The sequence below is a fragment of the Gorilla gorilla genome, chromosome 1 (assembly GCF_029281585.2).
Source record: "Gorilla gorilla gorilla isolate KB3781 chromosome 1, NHGRI_mGorGor1-v2.1_pri, whole genome shotgun sequence".
Classification (NCBI taxonomy): Eukaryota; Metazoa; Chordata; class Mammalia; order Primates; family Hominidae; genus Gorilla; species Gorilla gorilla.
Genome location: NC_073224.2, coordinates 8,533,875 through 8,556,104, shown reverse-complemented (window position 1 = coordinate 8,556,104; position 22,230 = coordinate 8,533,875). Strand labels below are relative to the sequence as shown.

Genomic DNA, 22,230 nt, shown 5'->3' with positions numbered 1-22,230 from the left:
AAAGAAATAGCTCTTTAAAAAAAGATACATTCCATTATTATAGTGAGACCAAACATATTAAAACTACCATTTTTACCTATGAGATGAAGAGACAAAAAATATCTGGTACACTGTGTTGATAAAAGACACAGCATACGGTAATTGAGAGGAGGATTAAGTTGTCATAACCTTGATGGAGGGTAATTTGCCCTACTTGTCAAACTCAAACTACCAAAATTACGAGGGCAAACATCCTTTCACCCTAGGATTTTATTATATAAATTGGCACATGTGCATTATGTGGTTACTCATCATAGCATTGTTTAAAATGGCTAAAGGTTGAAACAACCTAAATGTTCATTACAGAGAACTATTAATAATTAGGGCAAGGTGTGGCAGCTCAAGCCTGTAATCCCAGCACTTTGGGAGAACGAGACAGGTGGATCGATCATCTAAGGTCAGGAGTTTGAGACCAGCCTGGCCAACATGGCAAAACCCTGTTGCTACTAAGAATACAAAAATTAGCAAGGCGTGGTGGTGCATGCCTGTAATCCCAGCTACTTGCGAGACTGAGGCAGGAAAATCGGCTTGAACCCAGGAGGCAGAGGTTGCAGTGAGCCAAAACCGCTCCACTAACTCCAGCCTGGGTGACAAAGTGAGACTCTGTTCCCCCAACCCCGCCAAAAAAAAAGGGAGAACTAATTTAAAATAAAATGGTACAGCCATCCAAATAATGAACTACTATGCAATAGTTAAAAAGCAAATCCTTTATGTAATTATAAAATTAGCACCAAACTAAAGTGAAAAAAGTATATTGCAGAAGGGTGTACAGTCAGAAGGGTATACGGTATGCTGTTTTTATTTGTTAAAAGGGTTTAGTGGGAGAGGACATACAGGCATTTGTTGACATTTGTTTAGAAGATCTTAGGAAGAATACACTAGAAGTTATTCACACTACTGGGTACTAAGAGGAAACAGGCAGTTGGGAATTCCCTGTGTCATCATTCTTACCTCTTAAACACTGAAGCATGTAAATAGCTTATTATCAAAAACAATATGTTGTTATATATATATAAAATATATAATAGGCATTATATATTTTTAAAGTTTTCCACTTTAGGCCGGGTGTGGTGGCTCACGCCTGTAATCCCAGCACTTTGGGAGCCCGAGGCGGGCAGATCACGAGGTCAGGAATTCGAGGCCAGCCTGACCAACATGGTAAAAACCCCGTCTCTACTAAAATTACAAAAATTAGCTGGTCATGGTGGCACGTGCCTATAATCCCAGCTATTCAGGAGCCTGAGGCCGGAGAATCACTTGAACCCGGGAGATGGAGGTTACAGGGAGCCGAGATCGCGCCACTGCACTCCATCCAGCCTGGCAGACAGAGTGAGACTCCAGCTCAAAAAAAAAAAATTCCACTTTAAACTGATACCTACAACCCAGTTGATCAGACAAACTAGCAGGAGTAAGATAAACTTAATTTATGATTTACCAAATATTAATTTGATAATAGTATAGACAGTATTTTTAACAACAAATGACAAATGATAATGTTCTTTCCCAGTTTCCCCCATAGCAGGAAAACACTTTCAACTTCAAGAAACCCATTGCACAAAGTCTCCAAATTCTCACTATTCTCTTGCTTCCTACAGAAGACAATAATGATGCTAGGAAGAACAGTAAGAAAATTAATTTATGAAAGGCTAGGCTAACATGTTGGCAGTAAAAGACATAAAAGTCATTTTAATAAGGAATGCATGGGGGTTCTTGGCAATACAGCAAAGACAGACTGAAAACCCATCCTGTGGCAAACTCTCTAAACATGCTAGACCAAATATAAGTATGCATTATGAAATGCACGGTGGAGACCACAATACAAAAAGACATTCAAGAGAGGTAAACAACCAACCACTGATTTCTAGTGACTGGAGTAAAGTAAAAAGACTGGGGAAATATACATACAGGATATAAATAAAAAAGGTTATTTGTGTGCCTACATTAACAAGTATTCATAATAAAGAAGGTTACCATATAATAATTTTAAGTCATTTTAAAAAAGAACAAATTAAAACTCTTATGTACCTAATATTCAAAATACAAAAAGCTGGCAATATTGTGAGGAACTGAGACATCCACCATTAGCGTCAGCAACTCTGCATACTTAGTAACTTACAAAACAGACTAGGAATAAAAATTATTCAGGACACAGAAAGATTAAAACCATGCAACGAACAAACTTGATCATGGGGACAAATATATTTGACATTTCACCTATTAAATGGAGAATACATTGAGTACTTATCAGTGGGTAAATCAAGTCTTACCAAAAAAAATTTTTTTAAATAGAAGCAGGGTCAGCTGGGCAAGGAGGTTCATACCTGTAATCCCAGCACTTTGGGAGGCCGAGGCGGGTGGATCACCTGAGGTCAGGAGTTCAAGACCAGCCTGACCAACATGGGTGAAACCCTGTCTCTACTAAAAATACAAAAATTAGGTGGGCATGATGGCGGGCACCTGTAATCCCAGCTACTCAGGAGGCTGAGGCAGGAGAATCGCTTGAACCTGGGAGGCAGAGGTTGCAGTGAGCCAAGATCGCACCATTGCACCCCAGCCTGGGTGACAGAGCAAGGCTCCGTCTCAAAAAAAAAAAAAAAACAAAAACAAAAAAAACGAAGAAGGGTCTCCTATGTTGCCCGGCCTGGTCCTGGGCTCAAGTAATCCTCCTACCTCGGCCTCCCAAAGTGCTGGGATTACAGGCATGAGCCACCGTGCCTGGCCTTTATTATTATTACTTTTTTTTTGTTTTTTTTTTTGAGATGGAGTCTCGCTCTGTCGCCCAGGCTGGAGTGCAATGGCACGATCTCTGCTCACTGCAAGCTCCGCCTCCTGGGTTCACGCCATTCTCCTGCCTCAGCCTCCCGAGTAGCTGGGACTACAGGTGTGCACCACCTCGCCCAGCTAATTTTTTGTATTTTTAGTAGAAATGGGGTTTCACCGTGTTAGCCAGCGTGGTCTCGATCTCCTGACCTTGTGATCCACCCGCCTCAGCCTCCCAAAGTGCTGGGATTACATGCGTGAGCCACCGTGCCTGGCCTATTATTACTTTTAAACAGAGCAAGTCTTAGCAAATTTTAAAGGTCAGGTACCACATGGATCACATTATGTGATTACAAAACAATTTTGAAACAACAACACAATTTTTAAAACCCATTATTTGTAAATTAAAACTTCTAAATCATAGATAGGGAAAATAAATAACTGTAATGAAAATTTAAAAATACTTAGAACAGAATCATAATGAAAATTGTGGGATGCTGCTAAGGTGCTATGTAGGACATTCGATTTATATTTTTGTATTACAAAGAAAAAAGGCTGAAAATGAAATAATTATCCAACCTGAGTTAAAAGTACAGCAAAATAAACCCACATAACAAAGAAAGAGGAAAAATTATGCCTATACAAAAGGATTTTTTGGCTTTCTTGTACATTTATAATCCTAAGACTGAATAATCAATGTTAGTAGCTGAATTATCTAAAGCCTTTATTTGTAAGTCTGTTGCTGTACAGTGCATCATGGTTAATTTGCATGTAAAACAGCCACGCCACAGTTGTGATGGTATGTCCGTATATATAGCTCATAAAATTGAGAAGCTACCAGCATGAAGTTTTAGAGAAATGCAAAGATGCTCTTAATGAGGAAACTCAGGCTCAGAGAGGATAACTGAACTGCCTTTGATCCTATTTCACAAAGTGGCATCGTTTAAATTTAAATCCAAATCTATTTGAGTCCAAAGATTTTGCTCTTAACATCTTTGCTACAATAAGTGCTGTTTCAATAACATTATTTGTAAGCGTGCAAATTAATAAACAATATCACTAACATAAATTAATAGTTCAAAACAGGGCAAAACCTCCTGAGGTCAGGAGTGAGCTGTATAGCCAGAAGGGTGAGTCTGGGGAGAGTGTTAGTGTTTGATGGTTTAAATATTAAAACTTTTTCAGCCATTTCAACTATCTTTATGTAATCAAATCATTTGGGTGTTGGACTACTATGCAGCTTAACTTCTCGGACTTTTAGTTCAAATTTCCCAAATGTAACCTCTATCCATGGTTCAAGGATATACTGATTAAACACTGCTGGACTAGAGATGTAGGTATTTGAACAAATTAGGTGATTATGTATGACCGCAGGAGATACTCAGAAACTGTGTTTTCTTGAATAAGTCCCTGTAAATCAGCTTGTTTTCTTGTTATTTGCTTCCTTCTGATAAAAATGAAGTGTAAAGTATGCTGTTACATAATCTCCTGGGCAATAAACATGGCTGCCTTTTGCAAAATTATCAGTTCAAAAATTTAAGCAGCTTTCTCCTAAGATGTTTCAGTAAAAACTATCACCTGCACTTTCAACAGTGTTCTCTGACTTTCTAGCAACCCTGAAGTCATTCTCTATTTACAGGACTAGTAATTATTTTTAAACATTTCTTAAATCTGAATACAAGCTATCTCACAAATAGCATTTTGAGTGGTTGTTTTTATTTCTGTATTTAATGTATAGGAGCCTTAATGTGCTAGTTTTCTGGGGACTGGAAAATTGAGACTTTTTCCAAGTTAAGAGAAATAAGGTTTAGAAATTAAACTATTTATTAGTGTTTGTTTACTATATGGCAAAGGTAAAGGAAATTAGAACCTGGCAAATCAGAGAAACATGCTCTGGATGAATTAAAGAAGGACACCTGGAATCAAAAGGAGGAAAAAAACCTTCCAAACATGTTTCTTCCAAAGTTCCAACACCTGCCTTTCTGACGTAAGCATTAGTGATTAAGTAGCAACACTTTAACATCACTAAACAGTGAGAGGTACATGCAAATGAAAAAAAAATTCATATGCTGGTTTCCAACCCAGTACTAGAACTCTTAACCCATTTATTCAACAGTTATCACATTTAGCTTCTTTAAATTATTTTGTTCTTACAGTAAATCTTATTGAAACTACAATTTTGATCTCATAAAAAATTTCAGTATTGATTCTAGATTAAGCTATCTAAACATTTTTGCTAAGCCAGATTATTTCAACAAGCACTTGCTAATTCATTACTGTTAAGGTTCTGTGTCTAATCAATCTTTTATTAAACTTCTTTTCTTCTGCCTGAAATTTGTAGATCTTACCCTCTTATCCTTAGAAGTACATGCTATTTAACCAAAGAGAACCAAGAAAATGTAACTTTCAGAGTGCTGACACAGAAGTGGTAATTGGTTCATGTATAACACAGCTGAGGTAAAATAACTAATTTCTAAAAATATAAAAATGATCAACACGGTTGAATAAAACCAGTAAAAGTGGTATAAAGTAAGTCTAGTAAGGAATTTCAGCTCCAAGCAATTTCTCCAGCTTAGTTCATAAGAAAACCCAATAACCATACCACTGTACTTCCAATCATGCCATTTAGCTTTCTCACAGTTACTATGTAGGTGAGACTGTAATAATCATTATTATGTAAATGACAAATACACTGATTAGAGAACATTAAAATCTGCAAAAGGAAGAAACAAAGGTATCACTTGCTCAAATCTGGTTGAAGTAATAAGACATGAAACCAGACACTTCCTTAAGATTTTCTTTCTATAAGGATGCAATAGGGCAAATGCAATGACAAAATTGAAATACAAAGAATTCCAATACTCAAACAACCAATATTAACAAAAATATCAGAGTACCATTACTGAATACAAATTCTCAATTTGTCAACTCTATCACTTCATTCTTCCTCTCTATTCCTGACTCCTTTTCAGCATACTAAACCCTCAGCTGTCCAGGCAGGACAACTGTCAATGTTGTCAACTGGCAACAAATATAACTAAAAATCTCAATTTGGCGCCCCTCCCTTTTATTCAAGGTACTTATCTTATTCTAGATAAAAGGTGTTGTATGTTTTTCTTAACACTGGAAGACCAATAAGCATTAAGAATATTAATGCAACAGAAGTAAAATATTATACAGTTGTCCCTCAGTATCCTTGGGGGTCTGGTTCCAGGATCCCCATGGATACCAAAATCCACACATACTCAAATTTCAAAGTTGGTCCTGCAGAGCCCATGTATATGAAAAGCTGACCTTCCATATATGCAGGTTTTACATCCCATGAACACTGTATTTTCAATCTGAATTTGATGCAGAACCCACTAATACAAAGGACTCACTTTACTGACTTAACGGCCAATTGTATATTGCCATTGTCTATCTCATCAATTCCATTTTATTAACAGATACGATAAAGACTTTATAGTTTCAAAAGATGTACTTACCTATTAAAAAGCAAAACAGTGAGGTGAAGGATAACATCGCTACCACTGGACACTGTTGGCTTCATTGTCTGAATATATCTGAGGGCTTGTCTGTGCTCGCCCTGACTCATGAATGCCTGAATAATCTTTGAATGTTGCCATGACAAAGGTTTTGCAGTAGCTGGATGAAACAAAAGATCCAAACCACTCTGGAAATAACATGGAAAATGTTAAATATAAATATAATCCTATACATTTAGACAAAGTAGGTAAACGTAACACTAAAAACCACAAAAATCCAGATAAGACTCGTTTAAATATAAGCTGAAAAAATCTACTTTAATCTGTGCTATATAGAGTTGGCTCTCAGTATCTACAGGATCCATATCTGCAGACTGAACTAAGTGCAGATAGAAAACATTTGAAAAAATAAGGCTGGGCACAGTGGCTCACGCCTGTAATCTCCACACTTTGGGAGGCCAAGACAAGAGGACTGCTTGAGCTTAGGAGTTCAAAACCAGCCTGGGCAACATGGCAAAACTCAAGTCTCTAAAACAAACAAAAGTAAGTTTAAACAGAAAAAGTGCAGTGGCTCATGCCTATAATCCCAGCACTTTGCGAGGCTGAGGTGGGCAGATCAGTTGAGGTCAGGAGTTCAAGACCAGCATGGTCAACATGGTGAAACCTCGTCTCTACTAAAAATGTAAAAATTAGCCAGGTAGGGTGGTGCGTACCTGTAGTCCCAGCTACTTGGGAGGTTGAGGCAGGAGAACTGCTTGAACCCAGGAGGCACAGGCTGCAGTGAGACAAGATCGTGCCACTGCACTCCAGCCTGGGTGACAGAGCGAGACTCCATCTCAAAATAAATAAATAAAAATAAAAAATAACAGTATAATGATAAAACATAATACAAATAAAAACAATACAGAATAAACTATTCACACAGCATTTACATTGTATTAGATATTATAAGTAATCTACAGATGATTTAAAGATCAAGATCTAGAGATGACTTAAAATAACCAATGAAATGTAAATACCATGTAAATAACTGTTATAGTGTAATGTCTAAGGAATAACGACAAGAAAAATGTCTGTACATGTTCAGTACAGACCCAATTTTTTCCCCTGAATATTTCTGATCTATAGTTGATTGAAGCCATGGATGTAGAATCCATGGACACAGAGGGCCGATGGTATACAAGAGGATGTGCATAGGGTATATGCAAATACTATGCCATTTTAAATAAGAGACATGAGCCTCTGTAAATTTTGGTATGTTTCTGGATCCTGGAACCAATTCCACACAGATACTGAGTGATAACTGTATTTTAAAGAATAAAAGCTTTATAAAAAACCTGATACCTCTAAGACCCTATCACACTATTTTATAAGATCTTCCCATCACCAATTTCACATATCAAGGCCAAATCTTGCCTTCCATGGTTCCCCCAACACCCCAAACATCTCTCTAATATAACGATCACTGTATCTGAACTATCATAATTACTTACTTATTAGTTTCCTTCTTTAAACAGTAAGAAACCTGGGGTTCTGAATTATCTTTATATTCTTGCCTTCTAAAATAGTGCTTGGTAAAGGTACTGATTAAACTGGGTCCTTCCTCAACTATTTTTAGAAGTAGACTGTATCATATCTTTTAATACCAAATTTAAATTATGTGTATTTTCTAAAATTCTAGTAATTCATGAAAGTTTACGCTGTAAGTGAATAGACTTACCTCATAGTCATTATGATCTATCAACCAAAACCCCTGAATAAGTTTAACTTGGCCCCAAGAAATGGCAAATACAGTTGGGAAAGATTCAATGGGAGTGTCTGTTTTGTTGGGAAAGGAATACATAATATCAAGTAGCAAATAAATGGTCTTTTAAAAAGCAGATTAAGGACAATAAAATACAACAACAAAAACCTCCTACGTATATATTTACAATAGGTAGCAACAAAACGTAGCATTAAAAGAGACTTGAAAGGCCTGTTTTTAGTGTTTAGAAAGCCATCATGGAGAGTCAGCAATGAGAAGATAGTTTTAGTAAATGTGGGTACAACCAGTCCCGCACCAACTTCATTCATTCTCAGTATTTTATTATCAGCACCACAAAGGAGATAAAGCGTATTTTTATGAAGTCAGTAGCTCAGTAAATACAAGAAACAAAGATATATGCAAATTTCTAATGATCTAGCAAAAGATGGCAGCTTAATCAAACATCATCTAGCTTATAAATTATAAATGGAATTATACATTTTTAGACTAAGTAACTAACATTAGCACAAAAATATTATCACAAAGACTATAGGACTCAAATAATGCCTAAGGTAGTATCACGCTAACTTATAATGTATTCATTTCCAGCACAGAGGTTAATGCCATTGATAGTGACCACTTGGTAGTAGTATTCTAGAGCAACTGTTGTTAACTTTTTGAGTGTCTTGGACACATTTAAGTGTCTGATAAAAGCCAAGTACCCTATACCTAGAAAAACAAATATAAAACAAAATTTTCCATATAGTTTTAGGTTGATCACAGGCCATCTGAGCCCAAACAACAGATCCTGGGTTAACACCTTTTCTTAAGAAAACAAAACCAAAATTCAACCTTGCAATTAGATATGTCAGGTTTCCACTACTCTTGAAATTTTCTAATTTTAATAATACATGAAACACTGGATAAAACTTAAAAGGATACAATAGAGTGTTTGGCTGCTTCAGTAACGCCGTCTAATAGGTACATATCAAGTACTGCCTATAAAACAAAGGGATAAAACCTTCAGTGGATCTTATACAGTCATTCATTCATTCATGCTTCTTGTTTTCCCAAGTTTGTGCCAGACACACAGCTAAGCATGTCTCCTCCCTCCCCAGCTTTGTAGACTCTAAATGATAGCACATTACTGCAAACCTACATGCAGACTAGCAGGAGGATATTTTCCTGTGCCTCCTTCATCTCGTTTCCACAACTTCTCAATTCGCTCTCCTAACTGAGAAACCAGTCCATCAATCATCAAGCAATCGGGATTCCACTTCCCTCTGCAATCAGGGAAAAATTAAGACTTATTTAATATCACTGTTAATATCAAAGCAACCAGCATCAAAATATTAAAAGTAATAATCCCAACTATCAAAGAGAGAAGAGGCTGGGCATGGTGGCTTATGTCTGTAATCCCAGTGATTTGGGAGGCCAAGGCAGGAGGATCAACTCAAGGTCAGGAGTTTTGAGACCAGCCTGGGCAATACAGCAAGATCCCAGTTCTAAAGAAAATATAAAAACTAGCTGGGCATGGTGGTGTGCACCTGTAGTCCTAGCCACTCAGGAGGATAAGGAAGGAGGATCGTTGGAGCCCAGGAGTTTAAAGTGAGCTATACACATGCCACTGCACTGCAGCCTGGGCAACAGAGACCCTGTCTCTAAAAACAGAGAGAGAGGAGAGAATTGGGAATTTGACCCTAGTTAGCATGATGAGAACTACCGACATCAAGGAGAGTTAGTCAGGTAAGCCCTTAATTTGCCTCAAGTTCAGTCATCAACAAGCCAGTCAGTCAAGGTGAGGTCCCCATGTGGTCCATCCAGCCAGTGACCATTCTATTTTTCACCATATTAAGCAAACTACCATAAAGCCCAGCGTAGTGAAAATAATGAAGTTCAAAGACAGAGAGTTAAAGTTTCTGTTTCATCACTTGGGTTAGTCTTTTATCCTCAGTGATTCCTTCACTCGAATATCTATTGCTGAGCGCCTATGATGCAACGTGCAGGTATGGTCCCTATTTCCTTTTCTTTTCTCTTCTTTTTTCCCCTGATTTCCTTTTCTAATTGTGAATAGCAGCAGCACTTACTCTTTGTGGTTGTCCAATGAGCCAGGCACTGCACTAGATGTCCTGCACATACTATTTTATTTAGCTTTATACTGACTTTATAACTTATATAACAAACAGGATTAGAAAGCATAACAAAGCTGCCAAGGATATACACTTAGGAAATAACAGATCTAGAATTTTAAAATATGCCTAGTCAATCTCCCAAGCTAATGTTCACTCTCCTAAATTGGTCATTCTAAAGCACTGGTTCCCACAATTGCCATGCATCAGAATTACAGCCGGCACAGATTTTAAAGTACTGATTCCCAGGTGATTCAGGTGTAAGAAACCTGGAATCAACGTTTGTGGCATTGCTCTAAATGTTATATGCTTTGTAATTTTGTCACTGCAGCTCGAGGAAGACGACTATTTCCAGAAGTGTGGTCAAGACTCTCAACACCACTCTTTCTTTGTCTATTACCTTTACTTCTTTATTTCAAAGGAACTAAGTAGGTTATTCGTGTATTCTTTTTTTAAAAAGAGAGAAATAAAATAGTAATGGTAATAGCAAATTCTGATACTTAACTGAGAATTTTACCCATTTAATCACTTTGTAAAACAATGAACACTATTCTGAGAAACTCTGACTTCTTACAGATGTAATTTCTAAAATTGTTTTACTATACCTTGATAAACGCTCAAACTTCTGTCGACGACTGGTGTAGTAGTTCTGAATTACAGGGTAGTTGTAGCATAACCTTGACAACTGCACAGAATCATCTAGATTTTTAAGAGTTGGAAAAAAAGCTGGTAATAATCCCAAAATATCTCAACAATACATATTAATATTTTACTGTAATTTAATATTTACAGCAACCCCTGGTTAACCCACAGGGTGGGTATATTTAGGTAATAAAAGATTACTACACATCTTTTTATTTACAGAGGCACAAGTGAGAAAATGATCTGTCATGAAAGTCTAACTACATGGATGGGGGCTTAAAATCTTGGAAACTGTTCTAAATAACTTTACTCCTTAGGCACAAATAATAATTTGAAAGCAAGAAATGTTCACTACAAATCAAAATCTAAGAGAATTATGAAAAAATAAGATCAACAATTATGTACAGTGGCAGAGGCACTTCTAAATAAAATCTAATGGCTTCCTGGAAATGCAAGAAGCTGAAGGCTTTGCAAGTTATATTCTAAACAAATATAGCACAAGTCAAATACCAAAAATTCTCTAATTGTTGGTACTGGCATAAATCACTAGATAAAAGGGGGTATTTAATTGAAGAGATATTAGTCAGTAACCATATTAAAAGGACCATTACCAGGAAACAGGAAAACTGAGTTATAGAAACTACAGTTCTATGGATCTAAATAACAGCTAGTAATATTGCTGAACTCATTTTCAGGAGCTATGTTTTCTCAAATTTGCTTCCCTTCTAAATGTTATTCAATCCAATAAACATGTATGAGCACTGTGTGTCAGGCACAGGATGAAGATACAAAGTAAGGAAAAATGTAAGAAAAGAAGGTTAAGCATAAATTAAATTAAGGAGAAAAATAAGTAAGGTGGAAGAAAAGAAACCCAAAGCATTAGAATACAATAACAAAATTATGAAGATTCAGAGTGTTTTAATTAATACTTATAGATTAAGTAAATATTTTACCTATGCCTTCTGGTAAAAGCCCAGAATGAGAGAACCAAAGAACCACTTGTGCATACTGACAGATGAGGTGGGAAACCACAAACTTATTGCTTAAGTCTATCAGTCCTGTAAAGAAGAGTTAACATCAGTTGTTTACTTACAAAAAAATCAAGATGCTCCACAGTTTTCAAAATTAATCACTTGGTAATTTACATAATATGTAAATATATATTTTACATATACATATTTGTTCAAGATGTATGTATCTCTCTTGAACTAATTCATCTTTGTATCTAGTTTACTTTGGTCCAAAATGATGTCAACCAAATCTCCAAAATGCTAAAATAAGTAAGTCACTCCCTAAAATAGACATTTTAGGTAAATACACTTTCACCTCAGCTACACTTTCATTTAGCTAATTCCAGAACTCAAATTTACTCATTAATACAAACTAGCATAGTATCACTAATAAAGATTGTTCAAAACAGGCATTTAAATGAAATTGGCTTGTTTTCGTTTTGAAATTGCAAAACAGAAAAAAATTATAATGAGTTCTTTGAATAAAAAAATACATATAACTTAATTTGAAACTTTACTGCAAATACATTAATCTTAATAATCATTAACTTCAGAATTTCCCAAGCTTATTTAAGCATGGGCTCATGGCATGTCTAACAACATTCTGTAGCTTTTCATTAAAACAAAGAAACAAACAAAAACCCTAGCACTGGAGAAATAAAGTCCTCTTTACATAATGATCCATCTAAGACATGCGAAATGTTATTCGTTTCTCTTAGTCAAGAAGTAAAATTTAATAAAACACTCATTTGATAAAACAAAGAGCGTACCTCTCTCAGTGATCTCTCGGGCTTCTGATGCAAAACAGCTCAAGACTATATTAAGATTGCTAAGAAGCAAATAGCATTGCTGGATAGACTGTATAGTTTGTGGATCCATGAAATGACACGAACCATCAAATAATGGCACACCTTTCAAGAATAAAAGAAAAGGTAAGTTTCCATACAGTAAATCTAAATAAATTAGAATCACAATGCAAAATTTCTCAAACTCCTATCACTCAAAAGAATTATTCTATTCATTATGAGATTTATAAAGACAAGCTAGAAATGGCAAAACCTCCAAGGAACCTAAAAAGTGCTTTCAATATAAAACTAGCAAAAGCCAAGAGTGAGAATACGAACTCAAATCATCTATATCTAGAGCTTGTCCTCATAACCAGCACACATCAAAAGACAGGGATTTACTTTAATGACACATTTAGTTACATCAATATTTAATGTGTCACTGGTCTAGAAAACAACTGTCTTCATTCTAAAATCCTTTAAATCAAATTCTAATTTGTTTTACTTTTTTTTTTTTTTGGAGACAGCATCTTGCTCTGTCGTCCAGGCTGGAGTGCAGTGGTGCAATCTCAATCTCCACTCACTGCAACCTCTACCTCCCAGGTTCAAGGGATTCTCCTGCCTCAGGCTCCTGAGTAGCTGGGATTATAGGCATGTGCCACAACACCCAGCTAATTTTTGTATTTTTAGTAAAGATGAGGTTTCACCATGTTGGCCAGGCTGGTCTCGAACTCCTGACCTCAGGTGATCCGCCCGCCTCGGCCTCCCAAAGTCCTGCGATTACAGGCATGAGCCACTGTGCCCGACCTAATTTGCTTTACTTCTAATACTTTTTTTGAGATAGGGTCTCACTCTGTCACCTAGGCTGGAGTGCAATGGTACGATCACAGCTCACTGCACTCTCAAACTCCTGGGCTCAAGTGTTCCTCCTAGCTCAGCCTCCCAAGGAGCTGGGACTATAGGCATGTGCCACCCTGCACAGCTAACTAAAAAAAAGATTTTTTTTTTGGTTTTGCAGAGACAGGGGGTCTTGCTATATTGCTCAGGCTGGTCTTGAACTCCTGGCCTCAAGCAATCCTCTCATCTCAGCCTCCTAAAGTACTGGGATTACAAGCCTGAGCCACCACACCTCATCTCTAATACTTTTAAAAGACTTACTATGCTTTGTATGTTAATTATTCTTAGAGGTTTTTATTTTTTAAAAAACCCAACCTACCAGTAATAAAGGTCAAAGCAGCAACAGCTGAACTACCGAGTTAAACCCCCAACACTACATTATTCTCAAAGAACAACAGTCATACAATTTATGAATTGAGTTTAAGTTTTTACAAAACATGAGCTCTAACAAACATTTTCCTCTTAAAAAAATGAGGACATTTTTACTCTGATCCTAAACACCTGATAGTGAGTGTTCTTACAGACTTCAATCACACTGATTACTGAAACACTTAAATTATTTCATGACGACAGTTTCATAAGTATAGTCTAAAAACACTAGAAAGCGCCATGTCTTCCTAACTAACTTGATTGGTTTAAAAATCCTCTACTAAGAATAACTTACATTGTGAAAAGCTATCTATAGTCAAATCATTTCAAAAGTCCATTTGTTTACTCATCATGACACAAGAGAAATGACTAAAACATTTACCTCTAAATAAATTTTACTTTCACTTACAGTGCAACTGTATCTCTAACTACTAGTACTTTTAGCCTTATTTTTGTACTAACTGGACATGATAGTTTTTAATATTCATGACATACCTCAAGACTCAATTGAAATGAACAACAGATTAATAAAACTGTCAAGAAGGAAAATGATTTGCCACAATAATAACGACATCTATCCATGGAGGACAGCAGTGATGCATTTTTACCCTGCCATTCAACTTCATCATTTCTATCAATATGTTAAATAGAAAGTGAGTTAAGTACGGAAACTTCTGAGGGTCACCTAGCACATTCCCCTTACTCCATCATCAGTATATTTAGTAAATTAAACTCCTAAGACCAAAAGACAAGTTATAATCCTAAAACCTGCTATTGTAGGCATATCAGCATGTTGCCAGTTTAATGACCTGCTGCAAAATCTTGGTCAAAAATTACTTTTGGCTGGATGTAGTGGCTCACGCCTTGTAATACCAACACTTTGGAAGGCCCAGGCAGGAGGATCGCTTGAGGCCAGGAGTTCAAGACCAGCCTAGGCAATATAGTGAGACCATGTCTCTACAAAAAATACAACAATTAGCTGGGTGAGGCAGCATGTGCCTGTGGTCCAAGCTACTCAGGAGGCTGAGGCAGGAGGATGACTTGGGCTCAAAAAGTCAAGGCTGCACTGAGCCATGAACTCACCACTGTACTCCTGCCTGGGCAAAAAGTGAGACCATGTCTCAAAAAAAAAAAAAAAATTACTTTTATCACTTTAATGTAAAAAGAAATAATCTTCTTTTGGGACATCTTCAAATTTTAAGAGTTTAAAACTTCAGGCCAGGCACGGTGGCTCACGCCTGTAATCCCAGCACTCTGGGAGGCAGAGGCGGGCGGATCACAAGGTCAGGAGATCGAGACCATCCTGGCTAACACGGTGAAACCCCGTCTCTACTAAAAAATACAAAAAAATTAGCCGAGCATAGTGGTGGGCAGGAGAATGGCATTTGAACCCGGGAGGTGGAGCCTGCAGTGAGCCGAGATCGCGCCATTGCACTACAGCCTGGCGACAGAGCAAGACTCCGTCTCAAAAAAAGAAAAGAGTTTACAACTTCAAAATGATTAAAAATTATGTACTTAAGACATAAACCAAGGTTAGTATTTTAATATTAAATTCTGTCCTACATCTAGACCTCTAATACTTACATAGTCTGTCAAATTCCTCTTTTGTGAGAACCACTTTATTCCACGTCCATTCAAGAACAAAGCGCAAATTAGTGGCAGAATTTGGTTGTTCTTATTTGTAAATACAAAAGGGAAAAAATAAAGATTAATTACAAACAGAGTTCTAAATTGTTGGTGGAGAAGCATGGCAGACAGCACCCTAACCGAGTGAACATCAACACTTCAGGGAGGCAACTTGGGAAAACGGACCTTCTCAGCACACCACACCACGGAGCACGTCATTTCAGGTAGTGCTGCCGCCAAAAATGCAAAAACTGTCATTCAATCATGAGGAGCGACGGCAAGCACAAACTAAAATGCAGTCTATAAAATAAGGCCTAATTCCTTTAAAAAAAAAAAAAGGTCAATTTTTTGAAAGACAAAGTGACAAAATGTACAAGATTAAGGGAAATTATAAAAACAATTACATACAAACTATTCTAGATCTCTTTTCCAAAAAACTAAATACAAAGCATGATTCTGAGCTCTTTCTACCCTCTAAATTGAAATAAAGGACATTACTGGGATTTCAATAAGGTCTCTAGGTTAGATAAAAGTCTTAATTTTCTTGATTTTTTATGATCACAAAGTGGTTTTGTAAGTGAATGTCCTTATTCTTAGAAGCAGCAATACTGAAATATTTATGGGCTACAAAAGCATGATGGCTTATCATCAAATGGTTCAGAAAAAAAAACTATTCTCAAATGGTTCTGAACAGACGATAATATATGTTTGGGGTGTGTGTGTGTATGTGTGTGAAGAGTAACAGTGATACACACAACAATTTGGATGAATTCCTAGAGAATTTTGCTGAGTAAAAAAGGTAATCCAAAAAGGTTACATACTGCATAATTCCATTTATGAACATGTTTAAAATGACAAAATTCTTGCCAGGGGTTAAGGATGGGGCAGAAAGAAGGTAGGTATGGCTGTAACGGCAGCATGAGGGATCCTGGTGGTGCTGACTGTACTAAAGGTTTGTCAGATCATAGTACTGTGGGCAAACGTGCTAAAGGGGGCGGGATCTCTCTATTGCATCTTAACAACTGCATGTGGATCTTCAATTATATCAAAATTAAAATAACTAAGAAAAAAATACAACAAATAGCAAGTTGATAACTTTAAAAATACCAAACATTTTACTTGTTATCAGAATCTTACCTTCTGTTATCCATCTTCGGATATAACCAGTCAAAAGTCCCAGGGAACTAGTCTGAATTGCTGCTGACAATATAGCTTCTAACTGTTCTTCCTAAACCATGCATTATAGAAAGGAAAGAAATGGAAAGAAAGGGGGTGTGAGATCATAGGCAAGTTCTGGTTTAGAATTTAAAAATTTTAAGGCTAAAAAAATCAGTATGACCCATAAGAAGGGCTATAATCAAAAGACAATAACAAGCATGGTAAGGATGTGTTAAAACTGGAACTCTCATACACTGCTGGTGGGAATGTAAAATGGAACAGCCACTCTGTAAAGCAGTTTGGCGGTTTCTCAGTATGCTAAACATAGACTTACCACACGACCCTCCAATTCCACACCTAGGTATATACCAAAAAGAAACAAAAATACACGCCCAAACAAAAATTTCACATGAAGGTTCACAGCACCATTATTAATAGCCATAAAGTGGAAACAACACACATGACCATTAATTGTAGATAAACAAATTATGGTATGCTCATACAACAGAATATTATACAGCCATAAAAGGGGATGAAGTACTGATACTTGCTATAATACAGATGAACCTTGAAAACATGCTAAATGAGACAGTCACAAAAGACTTCATATTATTTGACCCATTTATATGAAATGTCTAGAATAGGTCAATCTATAAAGACAGAAAAGTAGATTAGTCATTATGTAAGGCTGGGTAGGATGGGGCAGGCAGGAAGGTAAGGGAAAAGGAGTGACTGTTTATGGCCATAGAACTTTCTTTAGAAGTAATAAAAATGTCCTAAAATGGAATGTGATGACAGCTGCAGAATTCTGTGAATTAAAATCACTGAACTGTACACTTGAAATATTTGAACTGCACGGTGTATGAAATATCTCAATAAAGCTGATATTTTGAAAATCACTGAGTCTGGTTTAATATCAGAGGAACCTATTAATTTCATTTATTACAGGAGCAAATTAAAAGATGTTCAAAAAGGAATCACATGAATGTAAGTTAAACAGGTACAGAGGGAATTACATAATGGTCCACAAAACCTAAGAAGGCGTGACTCTAAATGGAGACTCACTGAAGCCATTTATATTTAATACCAGGGACAAAACAAAAACATCTGCTACTAACATTATTATCCTATAGTTTATAGAAGTTCTACCACATTGCAATGAGAAAACTCAGTAACTGGCCAGGCACAGTGGCTCACACCTGTAATCCCAGCACTTTGGGAGGCCGAGGAGGGCAGATCACTTGAGGTCAGGAGTTTGAGACCAGCCTGGCCAACATGGTGTAACTCTGTCTCTACTAAAAATAAAAAATTAGCCGGGTGTGGTGGCACACGCCTCTAGTTCCAGCTACTCAGGAGGCTGAGGCAGGAGAATCACCTGAACCCAGGAGGTTGGAGGTTGCAGTGAGCCAAGATCACGTCACTACACTCCAGTCTGGGCAACAGACCGAGATGCTGTCTCAAAAAAAATAAAGTTAGTAACAAACAAATAAACGAAAAAAGTCTATTATTTGCTGATGGTTGCACACCTTGAAAGTTATGTAGATATCAAATAAATATACAAAAATGAATTGCATTTTTCCATATAGCCATGTGTTGCTTAATGATGGGGATACATTCCGATGAATGTTTCGTTAAGTGTTTCATTGTTGTGCAATCATGGTAAGAGCGTACTTACACAAACTTAGATGGTGTAGTCAACTACATATCAAGGCTATGTATATCGCTCCTAAGCTACAAACCTGTATAGCATGTTACTGTGCTGAATACTGTAAGCAACTGTAACACAATATGAAGTATATGTGTATTTAAACATAGAAAAGGTACAGTAAAAATACATTATTACAGGCTGGGCAAGGTGGCTCATGCCTGTAATTTCAGCACTTTGGGATGCCAAGGTGGGAGGGTAACTTGAGGCCTGGTGTTCAAGACCAGCCTAGGCAACATAGCGAGACCCTGTCTCTACCAAAAAAAAAAAAAAGGGCTAAGCATAGTGGTGCCTGTCTGTAGTCCTAGCTACTTGGGGGGGCTGGGGTGGGAAGACTGCCTAAGCCCAAGAGGTTGAGGCTACAGTGAGCCATGACCATGCCACTGCATTCCAGCCTGAGGCAGCCATGAGGTGTTTCCTGTCCTGTATCCTTCTATACAGCTAAGTCAACCTGCTGCCAAGTTATGGCCTATTGGGTATTAGGAATAGGAATTTTAAACCAAACCTAAGACCACAACTGCTGATCACCCAGAGTCAGCATTACACTACTTCACCTATTTTTGCAGAAATTATCTAATACATTTTTACTGTAATAGAAAGCTAATAACGTGATCCAACCAAAAGAAACAATAGAGTTAAAAATCATCTCACTTGGCTTAAACTGGAAGGCTGAACATCAACAAATCTTGGGGAAAGAAGGCCAGCTACAAGACATCGATTATAACCATCAGGAATGAGTTCATTGAGTGATGGACCTGATTTCTTTAAAAAAGTCAAAGTCTGTAACAGATAAATTAGTAAGGCATCAATCAATGCTCAATTTGAATAATCAAATTTAAGATTAATAAATTACACTTAAATTTAAGTAAAATTTAAAGATAGCAAATGGAAATTATGAAAGACTATATTTCCTGCAAGAAACAGAGTTTACAGGTTCTTAAGCTTAACCAATGCTTGCTAGTTGTGAATACTACTATTAGCAAAAGGTAGCTTATATATTTTTATGAACTGTATAATCCTGCTGTCTTCTCTAAAGCTGACAGATTTGGTGACATCTTGACAAAACACACACACACACACACACACACACACACACACACAGGAAAACTCCTGCAGTCTACTCCTCTTTATCTAATGTGAAAGAGATTTGATATTAAGTATAAATACAGCATTCATCCACATCTGGACGATTATCAATGAAAAGGTCTGCCACATAATACTTCCCTAGAAAAGCATTTTTCAGGCCAGGCACGGTGGCTCACACTCATAATCCCAACACTTCGGGAGGCCGAGGCAGGCGGATCATCTGAGGTCAGGAGTTCGAGACCAGCCTGGCCAACATGGTGAAACCCCATCTCTACTAAAAATACAAAATATTAGCCGGGCGTGGTGGTGAGCACCTGTAATCCTAGCTACTCAGGTGGCGGAGGCAGAAGAATCACTTGAACCTTGGTGGCAGAGGTTGCAATGAGCCGAGATGGTGTCACTGCACCCCAGCCTGAGCAACAAGAGCGAAACTCCGTCTCAAAAAGAGGAAAGTATTTTTCAAAATTCTTTTTCTTTTCCTGTGCCAGGCACTATACCACTGTGCTAGGTGCCTTCTTTGCATTACTTCATTTCCTCATAAGCTTTCTGAGGAGACAGAAAGCTTGAGGTTCACGTAGCTAGCATCTACATAAATTAGTTGCTAAAAACATACAATACGTCTTCCGGCAGGCTGTCATTAGTAACTGATACTACTAGTTGATAATCTCATAAACCTAGCAGAAGCTACCATTTAAGCTGAAACAACTGTCAATATCACTAAGTAAAACTTAAATCCATAAATCAACTATATTCTAAGATCTGACTTCAGTTCAATTAAGAAATCACTAGTTGTTACCTACCTCCTTCTGAAAGCCAGTACAAGTTAAATGAACAACTCCCGAGTTTAACAAACAAGTGGCATCTAAAAAAAAGATTTAAAAAATAATCCACTTACATATATTTTAAATGGCATTAATAGAACAAAATTTATCCAATAACAGACTGCAAGGCAAGGTGTCAAATTATTACATGTAATAAATCTTTAAATAAACTTTTCTAGGTATTTTCATCCTAAGAATAGATAACAAACCTATTACACAGCAAAACAAGAAAAAAGCAAAAAACAAAACCCAAAAAACTCCAAGCACAGCTGAAAAACACAGCAAAAAAATAAAAGCTACTATAAAATGCACCAGATGTGAAACAGTTAATATCTTTCCTAGCAAGTTCAAAATAAGTCATAATTCCTTTATAAAACATATAAATACTAAATTTCTTGTGTGTATATATTAATTTCCTAAGTTATCCATATGTTAACTAACAGTGAGATACAAACAGATAACACTAAATGAATAAACTACACAACGTATACATTTACATACTTTTGTGCATTACTTTTCTTAAGAGGTAATGTTAAGGAAATACATACCAAAATTATAAGTGCTTGGATTAAAAAACTGCTCGGGAGGTGGATATGAAGGAGGGACTCCTCTATTTAAACTTCTCTCATGTACTAATATATCCAAGATGCCATGTGGAGAAGTCCTACTTACAACAGACTCCAATGACCACAGTGCAAAATAAGAGCAATTATGTAGATATTCTCCTGACCTAAAAGAAAATTTAAAACATTACTAAGTCATTGGTCAGCTCCACATACAAATACAAAGAGAAAGGAGAGAGAGAAAAAAAGAATCATACCTTAACGAATCTGGCATTTGTGCATGATACCAACGATTTATATCAAAAAGCCCCAAATATACAGAAGGCTTTCCCTGTCCATATATATTCACCTGCCAGGTAAAGACTGAAACACTAGTGTCAGGCGATAGAGCTGAAAGAAAAAGATAATTTTTAAAAACAGAATAAAGAATCTCAAAGTAAAATCACCTCAACAGAATTATAGCAAGATTTTCTCATAAATTAAGAGGTTTAATTCATATTTCACTTGATTCATCAAAACGCATTTCTATCATTTGTATGTAAGACCAGATTCATTCACTTGCATTTTGACTGTTTCTCAATTTTAAGGCCTTATTAAAAAGTAGTCACTCATCAGAAGTTATATCCTTGCTTGTTTTCAGTTAATACTTGAGCAACGTTGAGGTATTAGAGGCAGAAAGTAGAAAATGATTTGAATAAACAGTCTCTCTCCCAAGGACGGTACGTAGCTAGTACTAGAGAAGTTAATTCACTACCTAAAACGGATGCCTTTGGGCATTAAGGCTTTATTATGATGAACCTTAGCTGAGAAGGACTTATCCGGTTATAAGGTAAAGAGAGAAAAAGAAAAGTGCTTGGATGGTGCCTGTGGAATGGAAAGACAGGAATAGAGTAAGAGACATCAACAGGAGAAGAAGAAAGTAAAAATCTGAAACACTACTATAAGGAAATAGAAAGAATGGGGAATAAGAGAGAGCATGGCCAGGTGCAGTGGCTCACACTTGTAATCCCAGCACTTTGGAAGGCCAGGTGGGCAGATCAATTGAGCCCAGAAATTCGAGACCAGCCCAGGCAACACAGCAAAACCTCATCTCTACAAAAAAATACAAAAATTAGCTGGGCATTGTGGCATGCACCTGTAGTCCCAGCTACTCAGGAGGCTGAGGTGGGAGGATCGCTTGAACCTGGGAAGCAGAGGTTGCAGTGAGACGAGATCGTGCAAGTGCACTCCAGCCTGGGTGACAGTGAGACCCTGTCTCTAAAAAAACAAAAACAGGCCAGGTGCGGTGGCTCACGCCTGTAATCCCAGCACTTGGGGAGGCCGAGGCGGGTGGATCATGAGGTCAGGAGATGGCTAACACGGTGAAACCCCGTCTCTACTAAATATACAAAAAATTAGCTGGGCATGGTGG

General features: G+C 37.1%; 1 protein-coding gene across 5 annotated transcripts in view; it reads right to left on the bottom strand.

The window, feature by feature from the left end:
* The window catches only part of AHCTF1 (AT-hook containing transcription factor 1), a 93,012-nt gene that overhangs the window by 40,325 nt on the left and 30,457 nt on the right, over nucleotides 1-22,230 (bottom strand). For all 5 annotated transcript variants that reach the window (XR_008674870.2, XM_019032568.4, XM_019032555.4 and 2 more), the window contains exons 9-21: nucleotides 21,077-21,209; nucleotides 20,805-20,986; nucleotides 20,236-20,297; nucleotides 19,001-19,129; nucleotides 16,624-16,714; nucleotides 15,445-15,534; nucleotides 12,580-12,720; nucleotides 11,753-11,857; nucleotides 10,763-10,856; nucleotides 9,188-9,311; nucleotides 8,971-9,027; nucleotides 8,005-8,151; nucleotides 6,285-6,472 (exon numbers count right to left, since the gene is read on the bottom strand). Coding sequence is in view for 4 of the 5 variants with exons in the window: in XM_019032568.4 (XP_018888113.4) it covers nucleotides 6,285-6,472; nucleotides 8,005-8,151; nucleotides 8,971-9,027; nucleotides 9,188-9,311; nucleotides 10,763-10,856; nucleotides 11,753-11,857; nucleotides 12,580-12,720; nucleotides 15,445-15,534; nucleotides 16,624-16,714; nucleotides 19,001-19,129; nucleotides 20,236-20,297; nucleotides 20,805-20,986; nucleotides 21,077-21,209 (1,543 nt within the window). In the remaining variant the exon portion in view is untranslated. The remainder of the gene's footprint in view (nucleotides 1-6,284; nucleotides 6,473-8,004; nucleotides 8,152-8,970; nucleotides 9,028-9,187; nucleotides 9,312-10,762; nucleotides 10,857-11,752; nucleotides 11,858-12,579; nucleotides 12,721-15,444; nucleotides 15,535-16,623; nucleotides 16,715-19,000; nucleotides 19,130-20,235; nucleotides 20,298-20,804; nucleotides 20,987-21,076; nucleotides 21,210-22,230) is intronic.